This window comes from Cololabis saira, chromosome 12 (assembly GCF_033807715.1).
Source record: "Cololabis saira isolate AMF1-May2022 chromosome 12, fColSai1.1, whole genome shotgun sequence".
NCBI classification, from domain to species: Eukaryota; Metazoa; Chordata; class Actinopteri; order Beloniformes; family Belonidae; genus Cololabis; species Cololabis saira.
In genome coordinates this window covers 42656926-42677439 of record NC_084598.1, presented here as the reverse complement: position 1 = coordinate 42677439, position 20514 = coordinate 42656926, and the positions used below count along the sequence as shown (strand labels likewise).

Sequence of the window (20514 nt, the reverse complement as noted above, 5' to 3'; positions counted from 1 at the left end):
GTGGTAGGTTATTGATAAGAATATTATAGATTACAGATGTTATTCCTTTTATAGATGTGATTTTGTTATCAAGCAATTGTTTTTCCAATGGAGATGTTACAGGTTTATTGGGGAATGTGTCAAGCGATTGAAAAATGAGACATTTTAACTATAAATAAGACAAATATTCTTGTTGAGATTTTGAGTTTTTGCAGTGTACCACTATTTCTACACTATTGGAGGATTGACTCCAGTGCTTTTAAGGATTGACACGACTACTAACTAGTCCCAAAGTCCTCTAGCAGAATAACCAGCTCCAACACCCCCCTCCACCTCAGAAAAGTCATCAATAGTAAATGTTACTGATTTAAATTTGACTTAATTTGGAGATAAAACCTGAATTTTAAATATTAAAGATTGAAATTACATTATTTACCATCATAGTAATCAGATTACACCGTATATCAGCATCACTGAAATGGACCTGATGCTTAATCAATCACAACGATATGCAAATATTATTCATATATTTATTCAAACAAGGCCGTTATAAACACAAAACTGTAATTAAATACAGACACATGCAGATGCACCAAAACATTTAATCAGATGCAAAATACAAATAGTTTACAAAACTGTACATTAACAAGAGGAAGAACTGGTGATCACCAGATTCTGTCACCTTGGTAACGGACTCTCAGTTATCCGAGTCCGAGACCGAGACCAGATAAAAGTGGCCTCTAGACCAAGACCGGTCCCCAGAACTACAGTCTAGTGTGTGAAGAACCAAGTGTTTAATGCCAGCGAGTTTGTGCATCCCAGGTCTTCACCATGAAGGGATTTTCAGAGTTCCCGGCTCGCAGAGGGAAGTCAACGTCATCAGAGACTCATTTGAGAGAGGTAAGAGATCACAAGTTCAATCCCAGCAACCTTGGTTCCTCTACAGCGTCACCTTTGCCATTAGGTCACTTTTCATTTAGCAAAAAAGAGCCATGAGAATAATCAGTAAAAAAACTATATAGACATCCAACAAATTCATCATCCCTTCGGTTAAAATTGTTGAAATTTCATGAATTAGTAGATTATAGTATTCTGCAAATTATGTTTAAAGCTCATAAAAAAACTTTTACCAATCGACTTTCAGAAAAGATTTGAAAAAGAGATCTTTAAAAAACCAAGATTCAGGACTAAATCGATGGAACGTTGTGTTTATGTGGAAGGAATCAGTTTATGTTTTATCTGAAAAAAAGAAACCAAACAATATAAAATTAAACATTGCATTCAAAAGAACAATTAAAGCCAGTATGTTAAGAAAATATAATGAAATATGTTAGTTACCTTTGATTGACATACCCATTGTCATGAAATGTATAAACATCTTTTGTCGTTGTTTGAGTGGTATTAAATTAATTGTAACTTGGGAACTAAAAAGGAATGTGACTTTATCACAATATTCTAATTTTCTGAGACAGTCTTGTATATTAGATTGTTCTTTTTTTTTAATCAATGATTGAAATAAAGAATAAATGAATAAATTAATAAACATGACGCAGGAAATGTCTCAAGTGAAAGATCATTTCTCTAGTGCAGGGGTCGGCAACCCGCGGCTCTAGAGCCGCCATAGTGGCTCCTGGAGCTTTTTCAAAAATGTTTTCCCTTTTTTTTCTTCTTTTCTTTTTTCCTTTTTTTCGTCTTTTTTTATTTTTTCTCTTTTTTTCTTCTTTTTTTCCTTTTTTTCTTCTTTTTTTTCCTTTTTTTCTATTTTTTCATTCCTTTTTCCTTTCCTTTTTAATCCTTTACATTTCAACTTTTTTCTCGAAATTTAAACTTTTTTCTCGACATTTCGACTTTTTTCACGAAATTTTGACGATTTCCTCGACATTTCAACTTTTTTCTCGAGATTGTACTTCAACATTAATCTTGACATTTCGACTTTTTTCTCTACATTTCGACTTTTTTCTCAAAGTTCATAATGAAAAAAAATCTTCCCCCAGTTATAACTAATACAGATACAAGCAGCATGTGTTGCCTTCATTCTAAGGCTGATACAAGACTTTTCATTTTTTGCGGCTCCAGACATATTTGCTTTTTGTGTTTTTGGTCCAATAATGCTCTTTCAACATTTTGGGTTGCCGACCCCTGCTCTAGTAAAACAGAAAAAAATAACTTGTGAACTCAACAGCTCAATGCTATTTTCCATTGGCATTTTCTGACTATTTTCTGACTCTCACAGTAAAACGGGACAAAGTGCGTCCCTTTTCAGCTCAATACGGGACGCGTACATTAGTTTATAAATACGGGACGACTCTGTTTTTCAAGGGATGGTTGTCAACCCTCGGCAGAGCCCCAGGAATGTAACGGTGTTGTTCGTGTCTGTGTGAACTCCCTGCAGGAGAGGATCCGCTGTCGGACAGCGAGTGTGATCTGGACTCCGTGGCCGGCGTGTTGAAGCTTTACTTCAGGGGCCTGGAGCCGCCCCTGTTCCCCTACGACAGCTACTCCCCGCTGCTGGAGTGTGTCCGTAAGACCCCTCCGTTTAACCTCCGTCTGAGTGTGTGTGTTTCAGATCAGGCATCGCTTTCACCGGGGAGCTTTAGTGCCCTCTCTCTCTCTCTGCCTGGCTGGTTTATGTAACATTCTGGACGCTGAATGTCCCGGTCGAGCTGAGTCACCTCCATGTGCGTGACTCAGCCACAGCTGCAGCGGCAGCAGCACCTTCCAGGCTTGCTCAGGAAATTCTCTTCTGCAAGAAATGATGCAAGATGATTTCTGCAACCTCCCTCGGTCTCTGCTTCCTGTCATCTTTGTGCACATGTGCCTCAGTCTTGTTCATAAAACGCCAGGTCTGCACTAAGGCCACAGTTCCAAATAGCCGGGTATTTACAAAAACGGATATACCGTATTTTCTGGACTATAAGCCGCACCTGCATATAAGCTGCATCCGCTCTATTTTTTAAAAAATAATAAAAAAAAGATATACAAGCGGCATCCGCTCTATTTAAAAAAAAAAAGATATGCAAGCCGCAGATATTTATGTTGTTAGATTAGATATTTACTAAATGTACAGAAGGATTTTGAACTGTAAATGATGTACATATTTGTACCTAAATAGATCTTTCCTGACAGTGTCTTTTAACACGGCAGCAACTTTGCTGATTAAAACGGGACAGAACCAAGAGAAAATAACCGCTATTTATTTATCTATTTATCTGTTTGAAATCTGCTTCTACTTCTATCTGTTAAAGAAGAAGTAGCGTATTCTTCTTTGCATTTATTTTGTCTTAGTTTTGATTCTAATTCCGGTTAGAGCGCCCCCTAGCGGTGGAAGAAAAATCCACAGAATAGAACCTTTGTATAAGCTGCATGGTTGAAAACCTATGAAAAAGGTAGCGGCTTATAGTCCAGAAAATACGGTAATTTACACAAACCTGCATAAATATCTGTTAAGGTGCTATGAGCAGCCAAACCTACAGGGGGCAGTGTAACGAGAAGATAAAGTCATGCTAGCCAATCAGAATCCTGGAAAAAAACATCAACAAATGACACGAGTAACTTCCAGATACTTCCAAGATGAACGAGAGTCTTTGGTTTGGAGTGACAGAGAAGTGGAGTTACTTTTAAGTGTGACTTTAGAATATAAAACAAGTAATATACAAGAAAATATTGACGGTGGCCAAACAAATTGTAAACACAGGTCACACTCATGACGCTGGTGACGTTTCTGTCGCACAATGTAACGTTTCTGAAGCCTAAATGTCCGTTTCCTTCTGTTTACAAGCAAATGTGACAGGGGGCAGTCTAGGCGTGCAAGCCTACCGCCGAACATATATACACATATATGTGTGTGCACGCAATACTCCAATGGTCCAACGTGAAGATGGAGTTTTTTGCAAATCTCCACTTTGACCTTGTTTGAATTGTAAAATGGGTTTGGCTAAATACAATCTTTGACTAAAACTAGACTAAAATGGTCAGACTCTTAGTCGACTGAAACTCGACACGACCAAAAGGAGAATGAACGTGACTAAAACTAATAAAAACTAAAATGATAGCTTGACCCAAAGACTAGACTGAAACTAAAATTGAAACAGGCTGACAGAAACAACACTAATCACGGTCTTCGTGGCTCAGTCTCAGTCGCCTCTCCTCAACAGCTACAGTACTTTTAATCCGTTCTTGAGGTCCAGTTCGTGCCTCCTGCAGGCACGAGGAGGCTGCGTCTACAGCTATAACATCTTTGCCTTTTGCTCGTCTTGACATGTTCGTTTCATCCTCCCGTCACGTTCAGAAATCGAGGGGGAAACGGAAAAAGCTGTCCAGATTAAGGAGACGGTGTCCACCTTCCCGCGGCCGCTCCTCATCGTGATGCGCTACCTCTTCGCTTTCCTCAACCAGTAAGCTGCGACTGCTGTGGTCATAAAATTACACACTCACGGCCAAAACAGCCAGTCACTGTGTGTGTGTGTGTGTGTGTGTGTGTGTGTGTGTGTGTGTGTGTGTGTGTGTGTGTGTGTGTGTGTGTGTTTCCCCAGCGTGTCTCAGTACAGCGACGAGAACATGATGCAACCCTACAACTTGGCCGTCTGCTTCGGCCCGAGCCTCCTGAGGGGGCTGGACTCCGATGATGCTGTTGCTAGGCAACCGCAGGTTAACGACCTCGTCAAGACCCTGATCCTCCAGCATGACGTCATCTTCCCCGGCCAATCGGAGCTGCCGGGACCCATCTATGAGAAGCACATGACTCTGGAGCAGGAGTACTGGTGAGAGACGAACAGCTGAGCAAACGCCTTCTCTTTTGAGTCTTTTCAGTTTCATCACTGTCCACGGTTACATGATGGTTTTTAATTCCGAATTAAACTATTTTCCTTCCAGTTTACATGGAAATAGTAATTCCGAATTGAGGTTTACATGGAAAACACGTTTGATCGGCTTTCTCCAATTCCTCTTAAGGTCTGGGGGTTGGGAAGGTTCTGATTGGATAGGAGGGCGGACCGGAAGTTACGTCTACCGGAAGAAAAACTAACTTAGCCGCTTAGCCGCTACAACTTTGAAAAGCTCACAATTTTTATGTTTCCTGCCACCTGTTCCTTTAATTATTTCCAGGTCCTCCAAGCTATTTATTAAAGGGGACCTATTATGGCATCTAATACCTATTTTAAACAGGCCTTGAATGTCTTAAAAACGAGCTTTTGATTGTTTTTGCTAAATAAATTAGAAATTCAGCCTCTGAGACATGTCTTTATCTTCCCAGTCTCTAACTTCATTATCTATGTGGGATTCTGAGTGGGCGGGGCTATGATAATGAGAAATACATCTTCACACTGAATATCATACAATACACAGTATCAAGTTGCAAAAAAACACCTCAGCAGCACACAGAACAACAGACATAACAAGACTTGCATGTGGGTGTGTGGGGGGGAGGGTCCCCGCACAGTACATCCAAGTGATCGCCGTCTGTCGCTCGAACCCGGAGACTGTTGGGGGGGGGCTGATAAGAGGGGGGAGCCGAGGAAGGCGTTTGAATTGAGGGAATTGTGTGTGCTTATCAGTAAGTGTCTCTGTGAAGCGATGAGTCCGTCCGTGAACCTCCACCCAGATCTGCTCTCAGCCAATGTCCTTGATGTTATCAGGCGGCTCGGTATAGTTCTGCAACAGGGATCCGCAGGTGTTCTTGGGAGAGGGGAGGGTTAGTGGGAGGCAGAGTCATCTTGTTTACATTCCACCAGAAAGATTGTGACCAGGAGTGGTCGGCCCAAGACCGATCTGTCAAGGGCAGGTTATAGAATCAGCAATTATTTTGAAAACAGGCAGCCTCAGTAATTTTCCGTCTGCCTTTCTGCCGTCTCTGGTTCATCAGCGGCGACTCCAATCAGATGAATTGTGATCAATTCCGGCCAAGCTGAGCTCCCAACTTCTCCAGGTTGTTATCAATCTTGTTAATGAGCTCAAAGACCCCCGCCAGCCTGCGGTTCTGTTCGAGAATCGCATCCAGCTTATGGGCCTGCTCCCCAAATGTAAAAGTCAGAGCGCTGATCGCTTTGCTTGATCCTTCTGCCACGTGGCACTGACACTAAAAGACTTGAGCACTTTACTCCAGTCCTCTATTCACTCCAATGGCTTCCTGTCCATTTTAGAATTGATTTTAAACTTTTAAACTTTTTGTTTTTAAAGCCCTTACCAGCCTTGCCCCCCCCCCCCCTATTTATCGGAGCTTTTAACGTGCGTGAGCCTGGCAGGGCGCTGAGATCTTCAAACTAACTGTTGTTGGAGGTGCCCAGGTCAAAGTTCAAGCGCTGGGGGGACCGAGCCTTTTCAATTTGCTCTGTCTTATAATTGTATGTTTTATTTCTGTATGTATTATTCTGTAAAGCACTTTGGCTCACCTAGAGGTGGCTGTAAAGGGCTATAGAAATAAAGTACATTTCCATTTTCCATTTTGTTTTGTTTATATATTTTGGTCTAATGCAATATTAGCATTAACTTCATGTTTATTTGTTGTCTTCTTTTCTTTCTTTTCTTTTGTATTTGAACTCTTATTTTGGAAATCACTGAAATAAACAAACAAACAAACAAACTGGGAATGTTCTGCTTGTCTGCAGTGAACCAATCACAGAGGAGGGAGACGGAGAGGCGGAGCATTTGCCCAGCGAGGACGGTCAGTTCACATGCAGGACACGCAGGACACGTCCTGTTCCATACCGGCGTAGCACCTTTTTAGACACGTTTTATGCCGGAATCATGAGTTGTTTGTTTATTAATTTATTTTTTTAAATTTTTTATTAAATCTACTAAAAATGTGTGTACAGAGTGGGAGGCGATTGCTATGTTCGACTACGTGGCCAGATCTCCTGCAGAACTTTCCTTCAAGCAGGGAGACTCTCTCATGCTCCACAGCAAGGCCTCTTCTGATTGGTGGAGAGGTGAAGTGGGAGGAGTTAAAGGTCTTATACCTCACAAGTACATCAGCGTGCTGGAAGGGTGAGCAACATTTCTGCATGCTAAAGAACTGCAAATTCATTCAGCTGCCACCGATAAAATGTCACTAAAGCTCATTTAGCTATTTCTAACTTACTGTATCTTTGACTTTAGGACACATTTTCAAAATTGCATTCTGTGTACTGCACACAGAATCCAGTATGCAGTATGTACTGTATACTACATACTGTGTACTGCACACAGAGTCCAGTATGCAGTATATACTGTATACTGCATACTATGTACTGCACAACAATCTAGTATGCAGTATGTACTATATACTGCATACTGTGTACTGTGCACAGAGTCCAGTATGCAGTATGTATTGTATAATGCATTCTGTGTACTGCACATAGAACCCCGTATGCAGTACGTACTATATACTGCATACTGTGTAATGCACACATAATCCAGTATTCAGTATGTACTGTATACTGCATACTATGTGACATACTGTATACGGCATACTGTGTACTGCACAAAGAGTCCAGTACATAGGACATACTGTGTACTGCATATTGTACACAGAATCCAGTATGCAGTATGTACTGTATACTACAGTATATACTATGTACTGCACAACAATCCAGTATGCAGTATGTACTGTATACTACAGTATATACTATGTACTGCACAACAATCCAGTATGCAGTATGGACCCATAAGCGATTTTTCCCAACATAACCAGACGCCTGCCAAACAATATAAAAATGGTGCGTTTGTGGTACCTGTAGTTCCAGATATCCTGACAGGCTGGGCAATGGAGTTTAATTCATTCCCCTCTCTAAATCTAAACAAATCTGTTTTGGATGGAGCTGCCAACGTAGCTAATGTAGTTGCAGTATTACAACACCAATATTCTGTAGTTACACAGTACGACGACTTCAGTTCCACCACTTGCTGTGTGTGACGTAGGTCACTCTGTAATCTGTGAAACCCCGCCTCCAATTTATTCTTATTACCAACTGTATCTATTTTCAGATTTTGTACAAATCCCTCCACGACATATTAAAGTCCTATTCCAACGCTCCTCTGTGAAAGGCGATACTTTTGTGTGTGTTTGTGACGATATCAGAGACTCTAAACTTGAACTAGCTTGTGGCTTTTGATCATCGTTCCGTTGGACTCGGGAGTCAGAGTTTCTGAGAGCATAACTCGGTAACCCTTTCTTTTACAGTACAGTAATAACCAGGTAATACCATGCTAATTACACTTCAATGACCATGTAGTTACCTTGTATTTACTATACATTTTATGGATAACGACCGGGTATTTGCCCATTCATTATTGATTTATGTATTACCAATGGATTGGTGCATGTACTCCCGAGGGGTGTAAATGACTCTATTGACCTTGTAATTAACCTTATGGCGTATTTGTTACGAGGTGGTGGTGTGTGTGAGGAGGTATATGTGAGGGGGGGTGGTCCAACTTTCTAATTGCGGGATAAAGGGGAGGTAAATATCAGACGTTTTGCCAATTGTTCAAATCTTTATAATTATAATCTACAATTACCAGGTAATATTATGGAAACACACGCTTTCTTTTACAGTCCAGTTTTACTTTAATTAATGGGTAAATATCAGGTAATTATTTCTGTACTTAATGAGGAAGTACCAGGTAATATTATGGAAACAACACACGCTTTCTTTTACAGTCCAGTTTCACTTTAATTACTGAGTAAAAGCCAGGTAAAAATGTCTGTACTTATTGGGTAAATACGTAGGAAATATAATATAAGTACCTGCCAATTGCCAGGTAAAACATGGTAACTATAAGGTTATAATGTTAAATACAAGGTCAATAGAGTAATTTAACCCCTCGGGGGTACATGCACCAATCCATTGATAATACATAAATCAATAATGAATGGGTAAATACCCGGTAGTTATCCATGACATGTATAGTAAATACAACATAACTGCATGGTCATTGAAGTGTAATTAGCTGGTAACTACCTCTAATATAGGTTATAATTTCCTGGTAGTTTGCGGAAAAATACTTAGTAATTACCTGGTACTTAAATAATTCATGTAATTTCAGAGTAATTACATGGTAAATTGACTGGTAGTTACCAATATTAACCTAGTAAATACCTGTAATTTCCCTCATAGTTCCCATCTAATGTCTTTGTAATTACCTAGTAATGTTTAGTTTAAACAACCAGGTATTTACCATGTAATTACATGGTAAATACACATAATTACATGGTACAGGAAAATACGTAATAATTACCTAGTACTTACTGGGTAAATTACCCGGTAGTTACCATGTAATTACCTTGTAAATACAAGGTACTACTAGGTAATTACAGTGTAATTACCATGGTATTACCTGGTTAATACTGTACTGTAAAAGAAAGGCTTATCCATAACTCTTCACATCAAGCGGCTGCATAAACATGAACAAAGATAAGATAAAATCATGGACAGGGATTATCTTAAAATACCACCACCAGAATTGTCCGGTTAGTAGGAATGTTCAGGGGGGCAGTGTTCTGGTTCTGAGTCGTTAGAAATGGCATTTATCTAAAAATGGACTTTAAAAATACATGTTCCTAAATTTATATTAATTTTGAAACGGGCTCAATGTTATAGAATAGAATAGAATAGAATAAAACTCTATTGATCCCCACATACACACGCTCAACAATTTTTTTAAGTAATTAAAAAAGAGCAATATGAAAATAAAAAATGAGCAATGTACAAAAGACATACTAAACCCGAAAAACAAATAATATATACATGTGCAAAGAGACAAAATACCAGTGATGTATTTAGAGGGAGAAGGTTATTGCACTTTCAGAAAAACAGGTTATTGCACTTTCAGAAAAACAGGTTATTGCACTTGAATTACTAGAGTTGGTTGTTGTAGAGTCTGATGGCTGTCGGGATGAAGGACCTGCGGTAGCGTTTATTAGGACATCTTGAATTTGGCATGCGTGCTGTTGGATTATTTTGCACAGTGGCTGCAAGATTCTGAGTCATTTGGTTCGGGTCAGGCACAATTCTGCTCCCTCCTACAGCTCATTCGTTCCTCACCCTCCACCCACGGCTAAACTTGCGCTGGTATTGGTTGTACTTTTATCGTGAGACGTTGAAGCTTAATATATCTCCCTCTTCTTCTACCCCCTTAGGTCAGAGCGAGGGAAAAGAGAAGAAGGAGGAGGAGGAGGAGGAGGAGGAGGAGGAGGAGGAGGAGGAGGAGGAGGAGGAGGAGGCAGCACTGGAAACCTGGCAGCAGAAGATCCACACTCAGAAAACCCAACTCGGTACACACTTAGATTCACACGCACACGGTCGGATTAACTGAATAGTAAACACATCTGGGCCGCTTACGGTTCAGTTACGGCACTGGGAAGTGATCGTATGGCACTTTTCCACTAGTACCTACTCAGCCCGGCTCCATTCGGTTTCGTTCTTTCCCACTAGGGGTCTAACGTGTCGAGTAGATACTTTTTCTGTTTCTATTCTGCCGAGGTTCTAAGCGGCTGAGTCGGGCTGTGATGTCATCACACTCCAGGCCACCGATTGGTCGGGGGGTTGGAGTCAGACGTCTGAGTCAGGATGTGACATCAGAGAAAGAGACTGACGGAGCTTCTTGTTCATTTTATTCCACCAGCAACGGCAGCAGAAGTCTGTTTGGTGATCCAACTCTGAGGTGCAGATGTTCATAAACCTGGTGCTGAGGAGAGAATTAAAAAGGGATCTAGACGGAGATAAGGAACGACCAGATTTACCAGGAGCTCTGTCACTTCATAGCTGCTCAGATACCAACGCACTTTTCAGCAGCGAGGAGACAAACTAAAAAAAAATTAAAAAGCATCGCTGCTTGAATCTTCTCTCACTCTCATTTTTTAACTTGATATTGAACACAAGTCACAGACCCAGCAGCACATCTATCACCTCCTCCAGGTTCTACATCTTTAGTGACTACGTTTCCATGCATCAATAACCTTTTCTAACCGGAATATTAGCACAACCCGGTTTTGCACGGCCATGTAAACACCAATGACCCCTTTGAATAACCAGAATTTGCTCATATTCTGGTTTTAATAACCCGAATATGACCCTTGGGTTCCTCCTTTTCTAACAGAATATTAGGTCATGTAAACGCCTAACAGGATTTCCCCATCAGAAGGAACATGAATTTGTTTTCTGCGCATGTTCTTTTCACAAGGAATCCTGGTCTTTTGAGTCCAGGAAGTTCTTCTAAACACGGAGAAACCAAGACCAGGAGGAGACTAATCACTTCATAAATGTAATGAAGGATATGAACATTTCTGCATTTGTAGACGGTAGAAAGTACGGGGATAGAAGATTTACAAGAAGGAGAGAGGAAAGTTGCGCGAAGCAGGATTTGTACGAACGCCAGACCAGATCAAGCTCCGCTAGAAGACGCTGGAAAGGCGACTTCTACTGAGCTGTTGATTATCCGCCGTGCTGCTGTTATTGTTGTTGTTTTGGATTTGGATACAGGAAGAAGAAGCAGAAATAACGGCAATTGCGTCATGACGTTCTCCGTGCGTCGCTGGTTTGATCCAGATATCCTAATGATTACAATTACCATGTATACAGGGATAACCCTGTTTGCTCACGCATGGAAACGGAATATTCCCAATGTTTTAGTAACCGGAATATTGACCTTAACCCCAATTTTGACTGCATGTAAACGTAGTCATTGTTGTTGTCTTCTTCGTTTAAATCACACAATCAAATACGTCACAGCAGTTTCGCTCCAACCTCCTACTTCTGCTCCAGGTGCTGATTTGTTATGGAAAAGAAACCAGGCCGAGTTGAGTAGAGCCGAGTAGGTGCTGGTGGAAAAGTGCCATTAGAGGCAGACAACGTCCTGATGTTCATGGACTTGGCATGTAGCAGGGGTTGTTAGGGCCAGACGTGGCCCAAAAGCCCCCAAAAATGACTAAACGGGGGCTTGATTGGTGGTTATGCCATACTTGTAGTAACTAGACAGCGGCACACACCTTGGGTCAGTGCCGTCAGTCAAACTCAGATCTGGGCTGAAGACGTTGGGCCCCGTCTGGGCCAAACGTCGATGCCCCCCCTCGTTCACACGGCGGTGCCCGGACTCATGTGTTCACAGTACCTACGCTCACAGGTACAAAGTTACACAGTCTCTTTGTGTCTTGACAGGATGCGGGTGAACAGCGATAGCGCTTCGTTGCCAGGGAGACAGAGAGGAAGTGAGGGGAGCCCGAGTAGAAAGCCACAAACTTCCCCCGCCACACGACACGTACCAGTGTAAGGCAAAGAATGCTGAATGTGTTTGCTGTTAAACGCTTATATTTAGGGATATTCCGTCTTGATATAGGTTGATTTTTTTTTAAAGAAACATTCAGTACGACAATAGAGGGAATGTGCATGACGTCACAGATGCAACTTCACAGCGGGTTACACCTGCTGAGTGTCAGAAAGACTGAGTGTCAGAATAAACTTTCAGTTTGAGCAACTGGAAAACATCTAAAATGGGAAAGAGTTGTTGTGCAATCGACTGTACTCGTAGATTTAGCAAGAAATCAGAGTTATAGTTTTACAGACTGCCGAAAAATACTGCTTTTAAGTAGGACCAAGCATCAAGACTTTTGTAAGCCTTCAAGCTTTGCTTTGTGTATTTTCCCGGCCTAGAAATTAAGTACATATAAACATCAGGAAACTGGATTTGTGGCCAAATATTAATGTCCACGGACCACTGGTTCTTGGGGTAACTGTACGGGTCACTGTCAAGTCCAACTGACTAATTTAAGCCTATAATCGGCTGTTATCCCGTCTTCTCCACTAGTTGCAGCCATGTGACGTCAATGCATACCCTCTATAGTATCCAAAAAAAAAGTAGGGACAAAATGTGATCCTTTTTTCTTCACCCTACATCTATTTATCAAGCAGATGCAGCACTCATACCCCTTTTCCACCAAACCAGTTCCAGGTTCCAGGGTTGGTTCTAGTTCTGGGCCAGTGCTGAGTTTGGGCTTTCTGTTTCCACTGACAAAGAACTGTCTCCGGGCCAGAAGAACCGGTTCCAAGGTAGCACCAACTCTTTGCTGGTCTAGAGGAAAGAACCGCTTACGTAAACGGAGGGGGCGGAGTTATTAAGACCAACGGCAACAGCAAGACTGGGAGACTGAGACATTTTCAAATCAGAATGAATCTGGACGCAGCAAAGCATCATGGGAGGAGGAGGAGACAACCTGTCTTTTAGAGATGTGTCCACGGAGGAGCTACGTGGACCAAGTCCTGTTAGAGCAGATACCTGGTTGTTGTTGCAACTTTCACGCAAACGCAGAGACTTAACTGACATTTGAGGAGACGTAATGACGTGGCTCCTCTTAGCACTGAGCTGTGGAAAAACAAACCGGTTCTCAGCTGGTTCCCAAGTTAAACGAGTTGTGAACCAGAACCAGCACTGAAACCGGTTTGGTGGAAAAGGGGTATCAGTACGGTTACATGCACTAAAAGAAAGTTGAATTGTTGCCTTAATCCGACCGATATCTGAGTTTTAACAGCCGCGTAAACACCTTAGCCGGGCTGTAGTCAAACCGAACTGAAGCTCTTTAGATCGAGCTAATCTGAGTTATTCCAACATATACGCAACCCACGCTTAGCCGAGCTAGTGACCGCCCTGGGACTTCTCTTCCAGCAGTGACGACCCACGGGAGTGGGAATAATAATAACATTCACGGCATCACAACAACACGGTAACAGAAGAAGAAGAGCGAGGCTTTGCTAGTATGTCCAACATTTACAGATCTGCTGCATTGTTAGGGTCCATTTTTTCACATGTTGTGTTCCTCCTTCGCGCTTGTTTACTAATTATACCGGAAGAACGCCAACGGGAAAGTGTGTGTGGCGCCACCTAGAGTCGGTAAGTCGAACATACCTCACTCAATACCGTATTGGCCCGTATATAAGATGTTTTTTTTTGCATTGAAATAAGACAGTAAAAGTGGGGGTCGTCTTACATTCGGGGTCTAGACGTTATACCCACCACAATGCTAGATGGCGCCAGATATCTTTAAAGGGAATGCTGAACTTAACTCCCCAGGCCAAAGCGAACCCCTGTCATGAAGAAGAAAAATAAAAATAGCGGTAAGAAAGAAAAGAGAAGAAAATAAAAGGAGAGATGACAGAAAATGGAGAAACGTAGCGACAATCTGGAGAAAAGTGGGTGGAAGATGGGCAGGTGAACCGGCAGCTGAGGAGAAGTTATGATGCAAACTTCAAGATGATGATTTGAATGAGGCAAAATAACATGCTTTTTCTCTCAGATATTTTGTTATAATCATTTGTTTCAGAAGTACTGTAATTATTTTTCTGTATAAAAATTGAATCTGGTGTTGAAAAAGTCTTTTTTCAAACTTTAGTTTTGAAAAAGGGAGTCGTCTTATCATCAGGGTCGTCTTATATTCGGGCCAATACAGTAATTGATTGTCTTCTCGCGCATGTTTACTTGAATTTCTGGGAAACTCCAGTTTAATCCTCAGCTGGATTGTTGCCAACAGCTGGATTTATATGTGCATGTAACCGCACTGTCTGTAAGTGCGAAAAATGAGAAAAAGCCATTAAAACTTTGGACATTGTATGGAACCGCTCTAATGTATCACGTGGCGGCTAAAGATGGAGGAAACTCTCCGCTCGAATGCCGTTTCCCTGTCTGCATCGTTCACATCTGTCTCGGAGGTATTTCTCGCTGTGAGTGATCTTTCCTCCGTTTGTCTCCCAGTTCTCAGGAGCGAAGACACACCTTGGATAATCTGAGACTGGTCAGCGGCCGGCCGTCGGACAAACCCGCGTTTGTTCAGCCGGAGAGAGCACCGGTCGATAAGGTTGGTCTTTCATCCGGTTCAGCGTCTCAGTGAAATCATTCAGGGACGTCCGTCATCTAAAACTGAGACATTGAGAATACTTTTTTACGGAAGGGTATCAGGGCCATGCAGGAGAAAAAAATATTTGAGAGGGGAAGATTTATTTTTTTATTGTACACTTCGAGAAAAAAGTCGAAATGTCGTGAAAAAAGTTGAAATGTCGAGATTAATGTTGAAATACAATTTTGAGAAAAAAGTCGAAATGTCGAGAATAATGTTGAAATACAATTTCAATAATTAAGTCAAAAGTCAAAAAGTCAAAATGTGGAGATTAATCTTGAAATACAATTTCAAGAATAAAGTCAAAATTTCGTGAATAAAGTCGAAATGTCGAGAATAATTTTGAAATACAATTTCGAGAAAAAAGTCGAAATGTGGAGATTAATGTTGAAATACAATTTTGGAAAAAAGTCGAAATTTTGAGAATGAAGTTGAAATACAATTTCGTCGATAAAGTTTTTCGACTTTATTCACGAAATTTTGACTTTATTCTTGAAACTGCATTTCAACATTAATCTTAACATTTTGACTTTTTTCTCGAAATTGTACTACAACATTACATTATTCTCGACATTTCGACTTTTTTTTCAACATTTCAACTTTTTTATCAAAGTGCATAATGAAAAAAAAAATCTTCCTCCTCTAAAATATTATTTGTATTTTTCTCCTGCCTGGCCCTAACACTCTTCCGTACTTGTTAGTCCTTCTCCCCGTGAAACCCAACAGCAGGTTCTGATATACTGAGAACCAAACTGGGCCAGTGAAACATCTTCTAGGGACCTGTTTTCATTTTTGCTAACTCGTCTAAATTAGGAAAGAACCCCAATGCACTGCTTCCTGGAATAAATCACACAGTTTGCATTTAGATAAAAATCAGCTTTGAGAGTAAGCACTTCATCTGATCTGTGGTAGCACATCCGAGCGCAGGAGCTCGCGTTAGAGCTGTTTTTATCAGTTTGTTCTGATGAAAGTGCTGACTCTGACGCTGCAATCGACAGTTTTTCAGCGTGAGCTACAGATTAGATATTGAATGTATAATAATCAGAGTTTTTCTGGGTCATTTTTGAGTCATATTTGGCCAAAACAGCAGCTGAGCCAAACCATTAATATTTCATAGAGCAGAAGCAGCCCCGTCCCGGCAGGACTCTGCCTTTATCCTCCATTCCAGGTCACTATTTTAAGCTTGGTCGCTTAAATTTAAGATATTTCAACAAACACTTCAGCTTCTTTAAAATTAGTCTGATTAATACAAAGCCAATAAAATGACACTAAGGCAACCAACAGATTGCATCGCACCGTCCTGAGCAAGCGCCAGGCGACTTTTGAAAGAAAACTGAGTGCGAGGTGCATCATGGGAGCTCCCCCAGTAAGCTAGGCTGATAGTAGCATGACTAAGGGCCAGTCCCATCCCCCCCCAGTCCTACTTTTCAGTCCTACCCCTAAATTTTGCGCGTTCCCGTGAGGGTAGTGGTGTCCCAATTCCTCTTTGCATGTAGGGCTAGTGGACATAACGAGGGCTAGTGTGTATGAATCTAGCCCTACATAGCGAGGGATTTCAGATGACTGACTCGCCAACCGAGGGCTAGAGAAAATTTCCCAGAATGCTTTACGTCACCATTTGCAGACTGAATCAAACAAAAAAACATGGCGGACATTTCTTATTTTTTAGTGAATATAATCAATATTTTGAGTTAGTTTCTGCATAAAAATGCGTTTTGATTACATTTCTAGCGAGAAATATATATTTTACTTTCATAATATTCACTCAGTGAATGTACATAATCACTCGCTTGCTCGTTGTTGCAAAGTTTTTTCAGATCTCGCCAGAATAAAGGTTGATTGATGGTTCAGCGTTACACCAACGCAGAGCCTACGCCGTACGGCGCGCGTCGCAGCGTAACCTATGCCGTAACTTACGCCGTAGGCTACGCCATATGCTCTGTGTTGATTTAACGCGGAACCATAAATCAGCTGTGGCAGGGTGGAGGAGCAGCCACTCAGGTGATTGGGCACAGGTGTGCCCAATCAACCTCTCCACCCTGCCTGGCTACATAAGAAGTGGGTGCACAGCAGCAAGAGGTCTCTGCTGAAGGTGCTGGTGCACGTGTGCCTGCAGTGAACGAGAATAAAAACGTTTCCTGCACGAAATCCTGTGTCCTCTGTCCTGTCGGTCGGCCCCAGTGGCAACAAGCTTGCTACATTCGCCTTAATGTGAAGCTGCAACGTTTTCAACCTGATCTCACAAAAATCCGTGTAATGCCCAGGACCGCTTACGTACCCGAACGTAAACCACGCAGTGACGTAGCAAGTGGTGTCCCAATCCCTAGGGAAGATTACAAGAACCGTACCCGTTGTGGCTTCATTTTGAGGGTGAAGTGGTAGTGAGTAGGGTGAACATTGGGATTGGCCCAAAGTGATGATTCAGGACAGCTGAGCCGTCCCTAGCTATTAGCTTTATCAAAAAGGACGGTTTTAAGCTAAATCTCGGAGGTGGAGAGGGTGTCGGTTTCCTGAAGGCAAGGCAAGTTTATCTGTATAGCACAATTGATTGTGCTATACATTCAATACTATACACCAATTGTGCACAATTGGTGATTAAAAATGCGTACATTTCTGGTTGAAGCAAAATCAGAAATGTACGCATTTTTAATCACCTGTAACCGCTAATAGGGTGCTCTCTTGCAAGCTGAGAATTGTAAATAGGATATAGCTTTGCATGTTGAAAATTGAATGTATTTTTGTATTCTTTTTCTCCTTTCTTTCGTTTTCTTTTACTAAAAGCCTAACTAGGGACAGGAGATGGAAACTAGCAATAGCTATAATCTCTGTATGCAGAACATCAGTCACATTGGCTTGTTTGTAATGAGTGAATGTGATCACATGTAAACCTGCATTGTCCCTATTAAATAAAATCAATTAAATTAAATTCAACACAAGGTAATTCAAAGTGCTTTACATCAACATTAAAAGCGGCAAGACACAATTAAACAGTAAATAACAAATAAAATGAAATACAATCATAAGAAAAGAGGTAAAATAATAAAAAGCACAAGTTCTTAAAAAAGTAAGGGCAGTAGAGTACAGCAGGTACGTCTCATTCTTACAATGGAAAGAAAATATAGATGAATAAAAAGGGGAAAAAACAACAAAACAAAGCAAAACAAAAAAACAAAAACAAAGGAAAAGTAAAAAAAATAGATAAAAAGTGGAGTGTGACATCCCTGTGGTACTTTGCTCGCTTATCAAAGCTATTAAAGTGAGACTTTACTGAATGAAACCACATTTTCACGACTCTCCTCTCGCTCTCCCAGGAGATGATCAGCCGCCAGATGAACTCCGTCTTCAAGGAGCTCCTGTCCCGCCAGCCCCCGCTTCAATCCTCCACCTTCGCCGCCCCGGCCGCCCCTCCTCCGGCCTCGTCTTCGTCCTCCTCCTCATCCGCCGCCCCTCTCCAACAAACTGCCCCCTCGGCCAAAAAAGGAGGGTTCGGTCTCCGAGGCCGAGCTCTTTTCAGACCGGTGGACTGAGAGCCGGACGGAGGAGAGCCGGGAGGAGGAGAGGGGGATTGCTGATTCGTTGTCTGACAATGATGATTATTATGCTGATGCCGTCGAGGCGACTGGTGAAAATCTTGATTTATTTTTATTTTTGACACCTGTAAAATAATTGCGTCTGCCATCTCATAGTGCCACTAGTCTCGGTGCCGTGTAACTGTCTGTCAAGTGTGTCTGTTTTCCAGCCGGTTTTGATCTTTTTTTTTTTCTTTTTTTCTTTTTTTTGCGGTCTGTTTAGTCTCCGAGTTATTACAACTTTTGGAGAATCGGGGATGTGACTTCAGCAGAGATATCAGCACTTTTAAAAGTGGTCGGTATGGTTCTGAACCTGTACATCATCGGAAACGCAATGCTTACGCTGCCCCCTAGTGGCAGGTCTGAGATCAGCTCCCACTGGCGTTTGCTTTATTCTAGAAACAAAACTGATCTGGGGCCTGTGTTTAGGAGTGCCTTCACGTGTGTCCCTCTTAGCATTTACCGGAGTTCTCTCGACAAGACAAGATTTAAACCCGTTTAAACTTGTCCTATTAAATAAAAGAAATAAAATGTGAACCAGTAGGATGTGTATGGACTTAAAAGTGTTCAGTGTTTTAAGATAAACTCAAATTTTCATGGTACACAACTTCATTATTCTTCATTTCTAAATAACGGCTGACATTGTGAGCAGCACCTTCATCTCGTCCTAACTTTTGTATCATGAAGGTTGTTTTTGGTGACTTCAAATAGAATTGTGTCTATAGTAAAAAAAACAAAACAACACACAATTCTACCTATCAAGTTCATCACAAAAGGTGTTTTGCAGTTCTCGTTTGATTTTAAGTGCTCTATTCGCCTATGTTAATTAGTTTCTTCTTAATTCACAAAATGCACAAAATTAACCAAATAAACCAAAGAAATCTTAGCGTTTAAAGAACCACACTATCATTGGACAGTAAGGAGTGTCATCTTTTATTAGGGATTACAACAACGTCACTAAAGAACACATAGCAATTGAAAGATCCTCGTGTTCATTTGTCTGGTGCACCATAAGAAAACCAGTGAAATAGAAACAAAGTTAATACAAGCTTTTATTATATCATGCACAATGTTTTCTGGCCGGAGGTTCACTTTTCTCAAACCACATAGGCTGGAGAGAAATGCACATAGTGGTCGATCCAGTCGTATTTATACTAAAAATCCCTCCAGACGAGTCAAAATAGTTTAGTATCCGTACAAAAACTGTAGAGGTGGCTTGTTTGTGCAGGTATCTCTGCCTCCGGTCGCCACCTCCTTGTCAGACGTCCGTACGAGTCAAATCCTGATATCGCACAAACTACTATCAATAGACGTTGTGGCCTCTGCTTCCGTAGAACTGGACCAGAACAGGTAAGCGATGAACGGATGGAGGTATTTGTTCAGTACTCTTTATACACTTCCTTTGTACACTTAAGAGAGTTAACTTCGCTTCAGTGTGTCTCTACGGACCCTGTCCACGCTATCACTGACATGTTATCACATCTTTGAGTGTTGTTAGAGGCTAAAAGTAGCAATTAAGGTAGAACAATTGCTTCAAGTATTAACGTTTACTTTCATTTTGCTTAAAACGCTCATTTTATTTAGGTAGTTTTGGTCCCTAATGAAATATAGCACTCCTTACCGTGTAATAATAGCATTAGATTTGTTTTAACTGTAGAATGGCACTTAAAACTAATAACTTTTAATGTTTTCGTGAAAAAAAGGAGACAAACCCCTTAAAAATGTGTTTTTGTGCATCAAACACCGTAATATTCTCCCGTGATACTTCTTCCACTTTTGGCCGGGTTGTAAGGCGACCATTTCACGCAGGATTCACAACTTCTTGCGACTTCCTGTCACGATAAAACAAGCGCATCAGTTCCATCTGAAGTCACAGAGCGGCGCTTTGATCTCCCCGTCCCTCAAGCTGTTAGAGTTAACAACTACAACCAGCCAGTTGGTTCGTTTCAGCCGTTACAACGTTGTCGCTCCGTGTGCGTCAACCAACTGGAGCGGGTTGTTGCAGAAACTACGGCAGAAGACTCCACAAGCCGACTAGCCAGGGTTGCCCGAGAGCCGAAATGAAGACATATTAGCTGCGTTTTTGAGGCTTGAATGTGTCTCTTAACC

General features: G+C 41.4%; 2 protein-coding genes across 3 annotated transcripts in view; one reads left to right on the top strand and one right to left on the bottom strand.

The window, feature by feature from the left end:
- The window catches only part of arhgap4b (Rho GTPase activating protein 4b), a 91418-nt gene extending 71323 nt beyond the window's left edge, over window positions 1–20095 (top strand). For both annotated transcript variants that reach the window (XM_061736828.1, XM_061736827.1), the window contains exons 15-24: window positions 802–879; window positions 2372–2500; window positions 4268–4373; window positions 4512–4739; window positions 6582–6637; window positions 6789–6960; window positions 10094–10228; window positions 12111–12218; window positions 14695–14797; window positions 18148–20095. In XM_061736828.1, the coding sequence (XP_061592812.1) occupies window positions 802–879; window positions 2372–2500; window positions 4268–4373; window positions 4512–4739; window positions 6582–6637; window positions 6789–6960; window positions 10094–10228; window positions 12111–12218; window positions 14695–14797; window positions 18148–18363 (1331 nt within the window). In that variant the 3' untranslated portion in view covers window positions 18364–20095. The remainder of the gene's footprint in view (window positions 1–801; window positions 880–2371; window positions 2501–4267; window positions 4374–4511; window positions 4740–6581; window positions 6638–6788; window positions 6961–10093; window positions 10229–12110; window positions 12219–14694; window positions 14798–18147) is intronic.
- The window catches only part of LOC133456428 (NACHT, LRR and PYD domains-containing protein 3-like), a 687319-nt gene that overhangs the window by 423110 nt on the left and 243695 nt on the right, over window positions 1–20514 (bottom strand).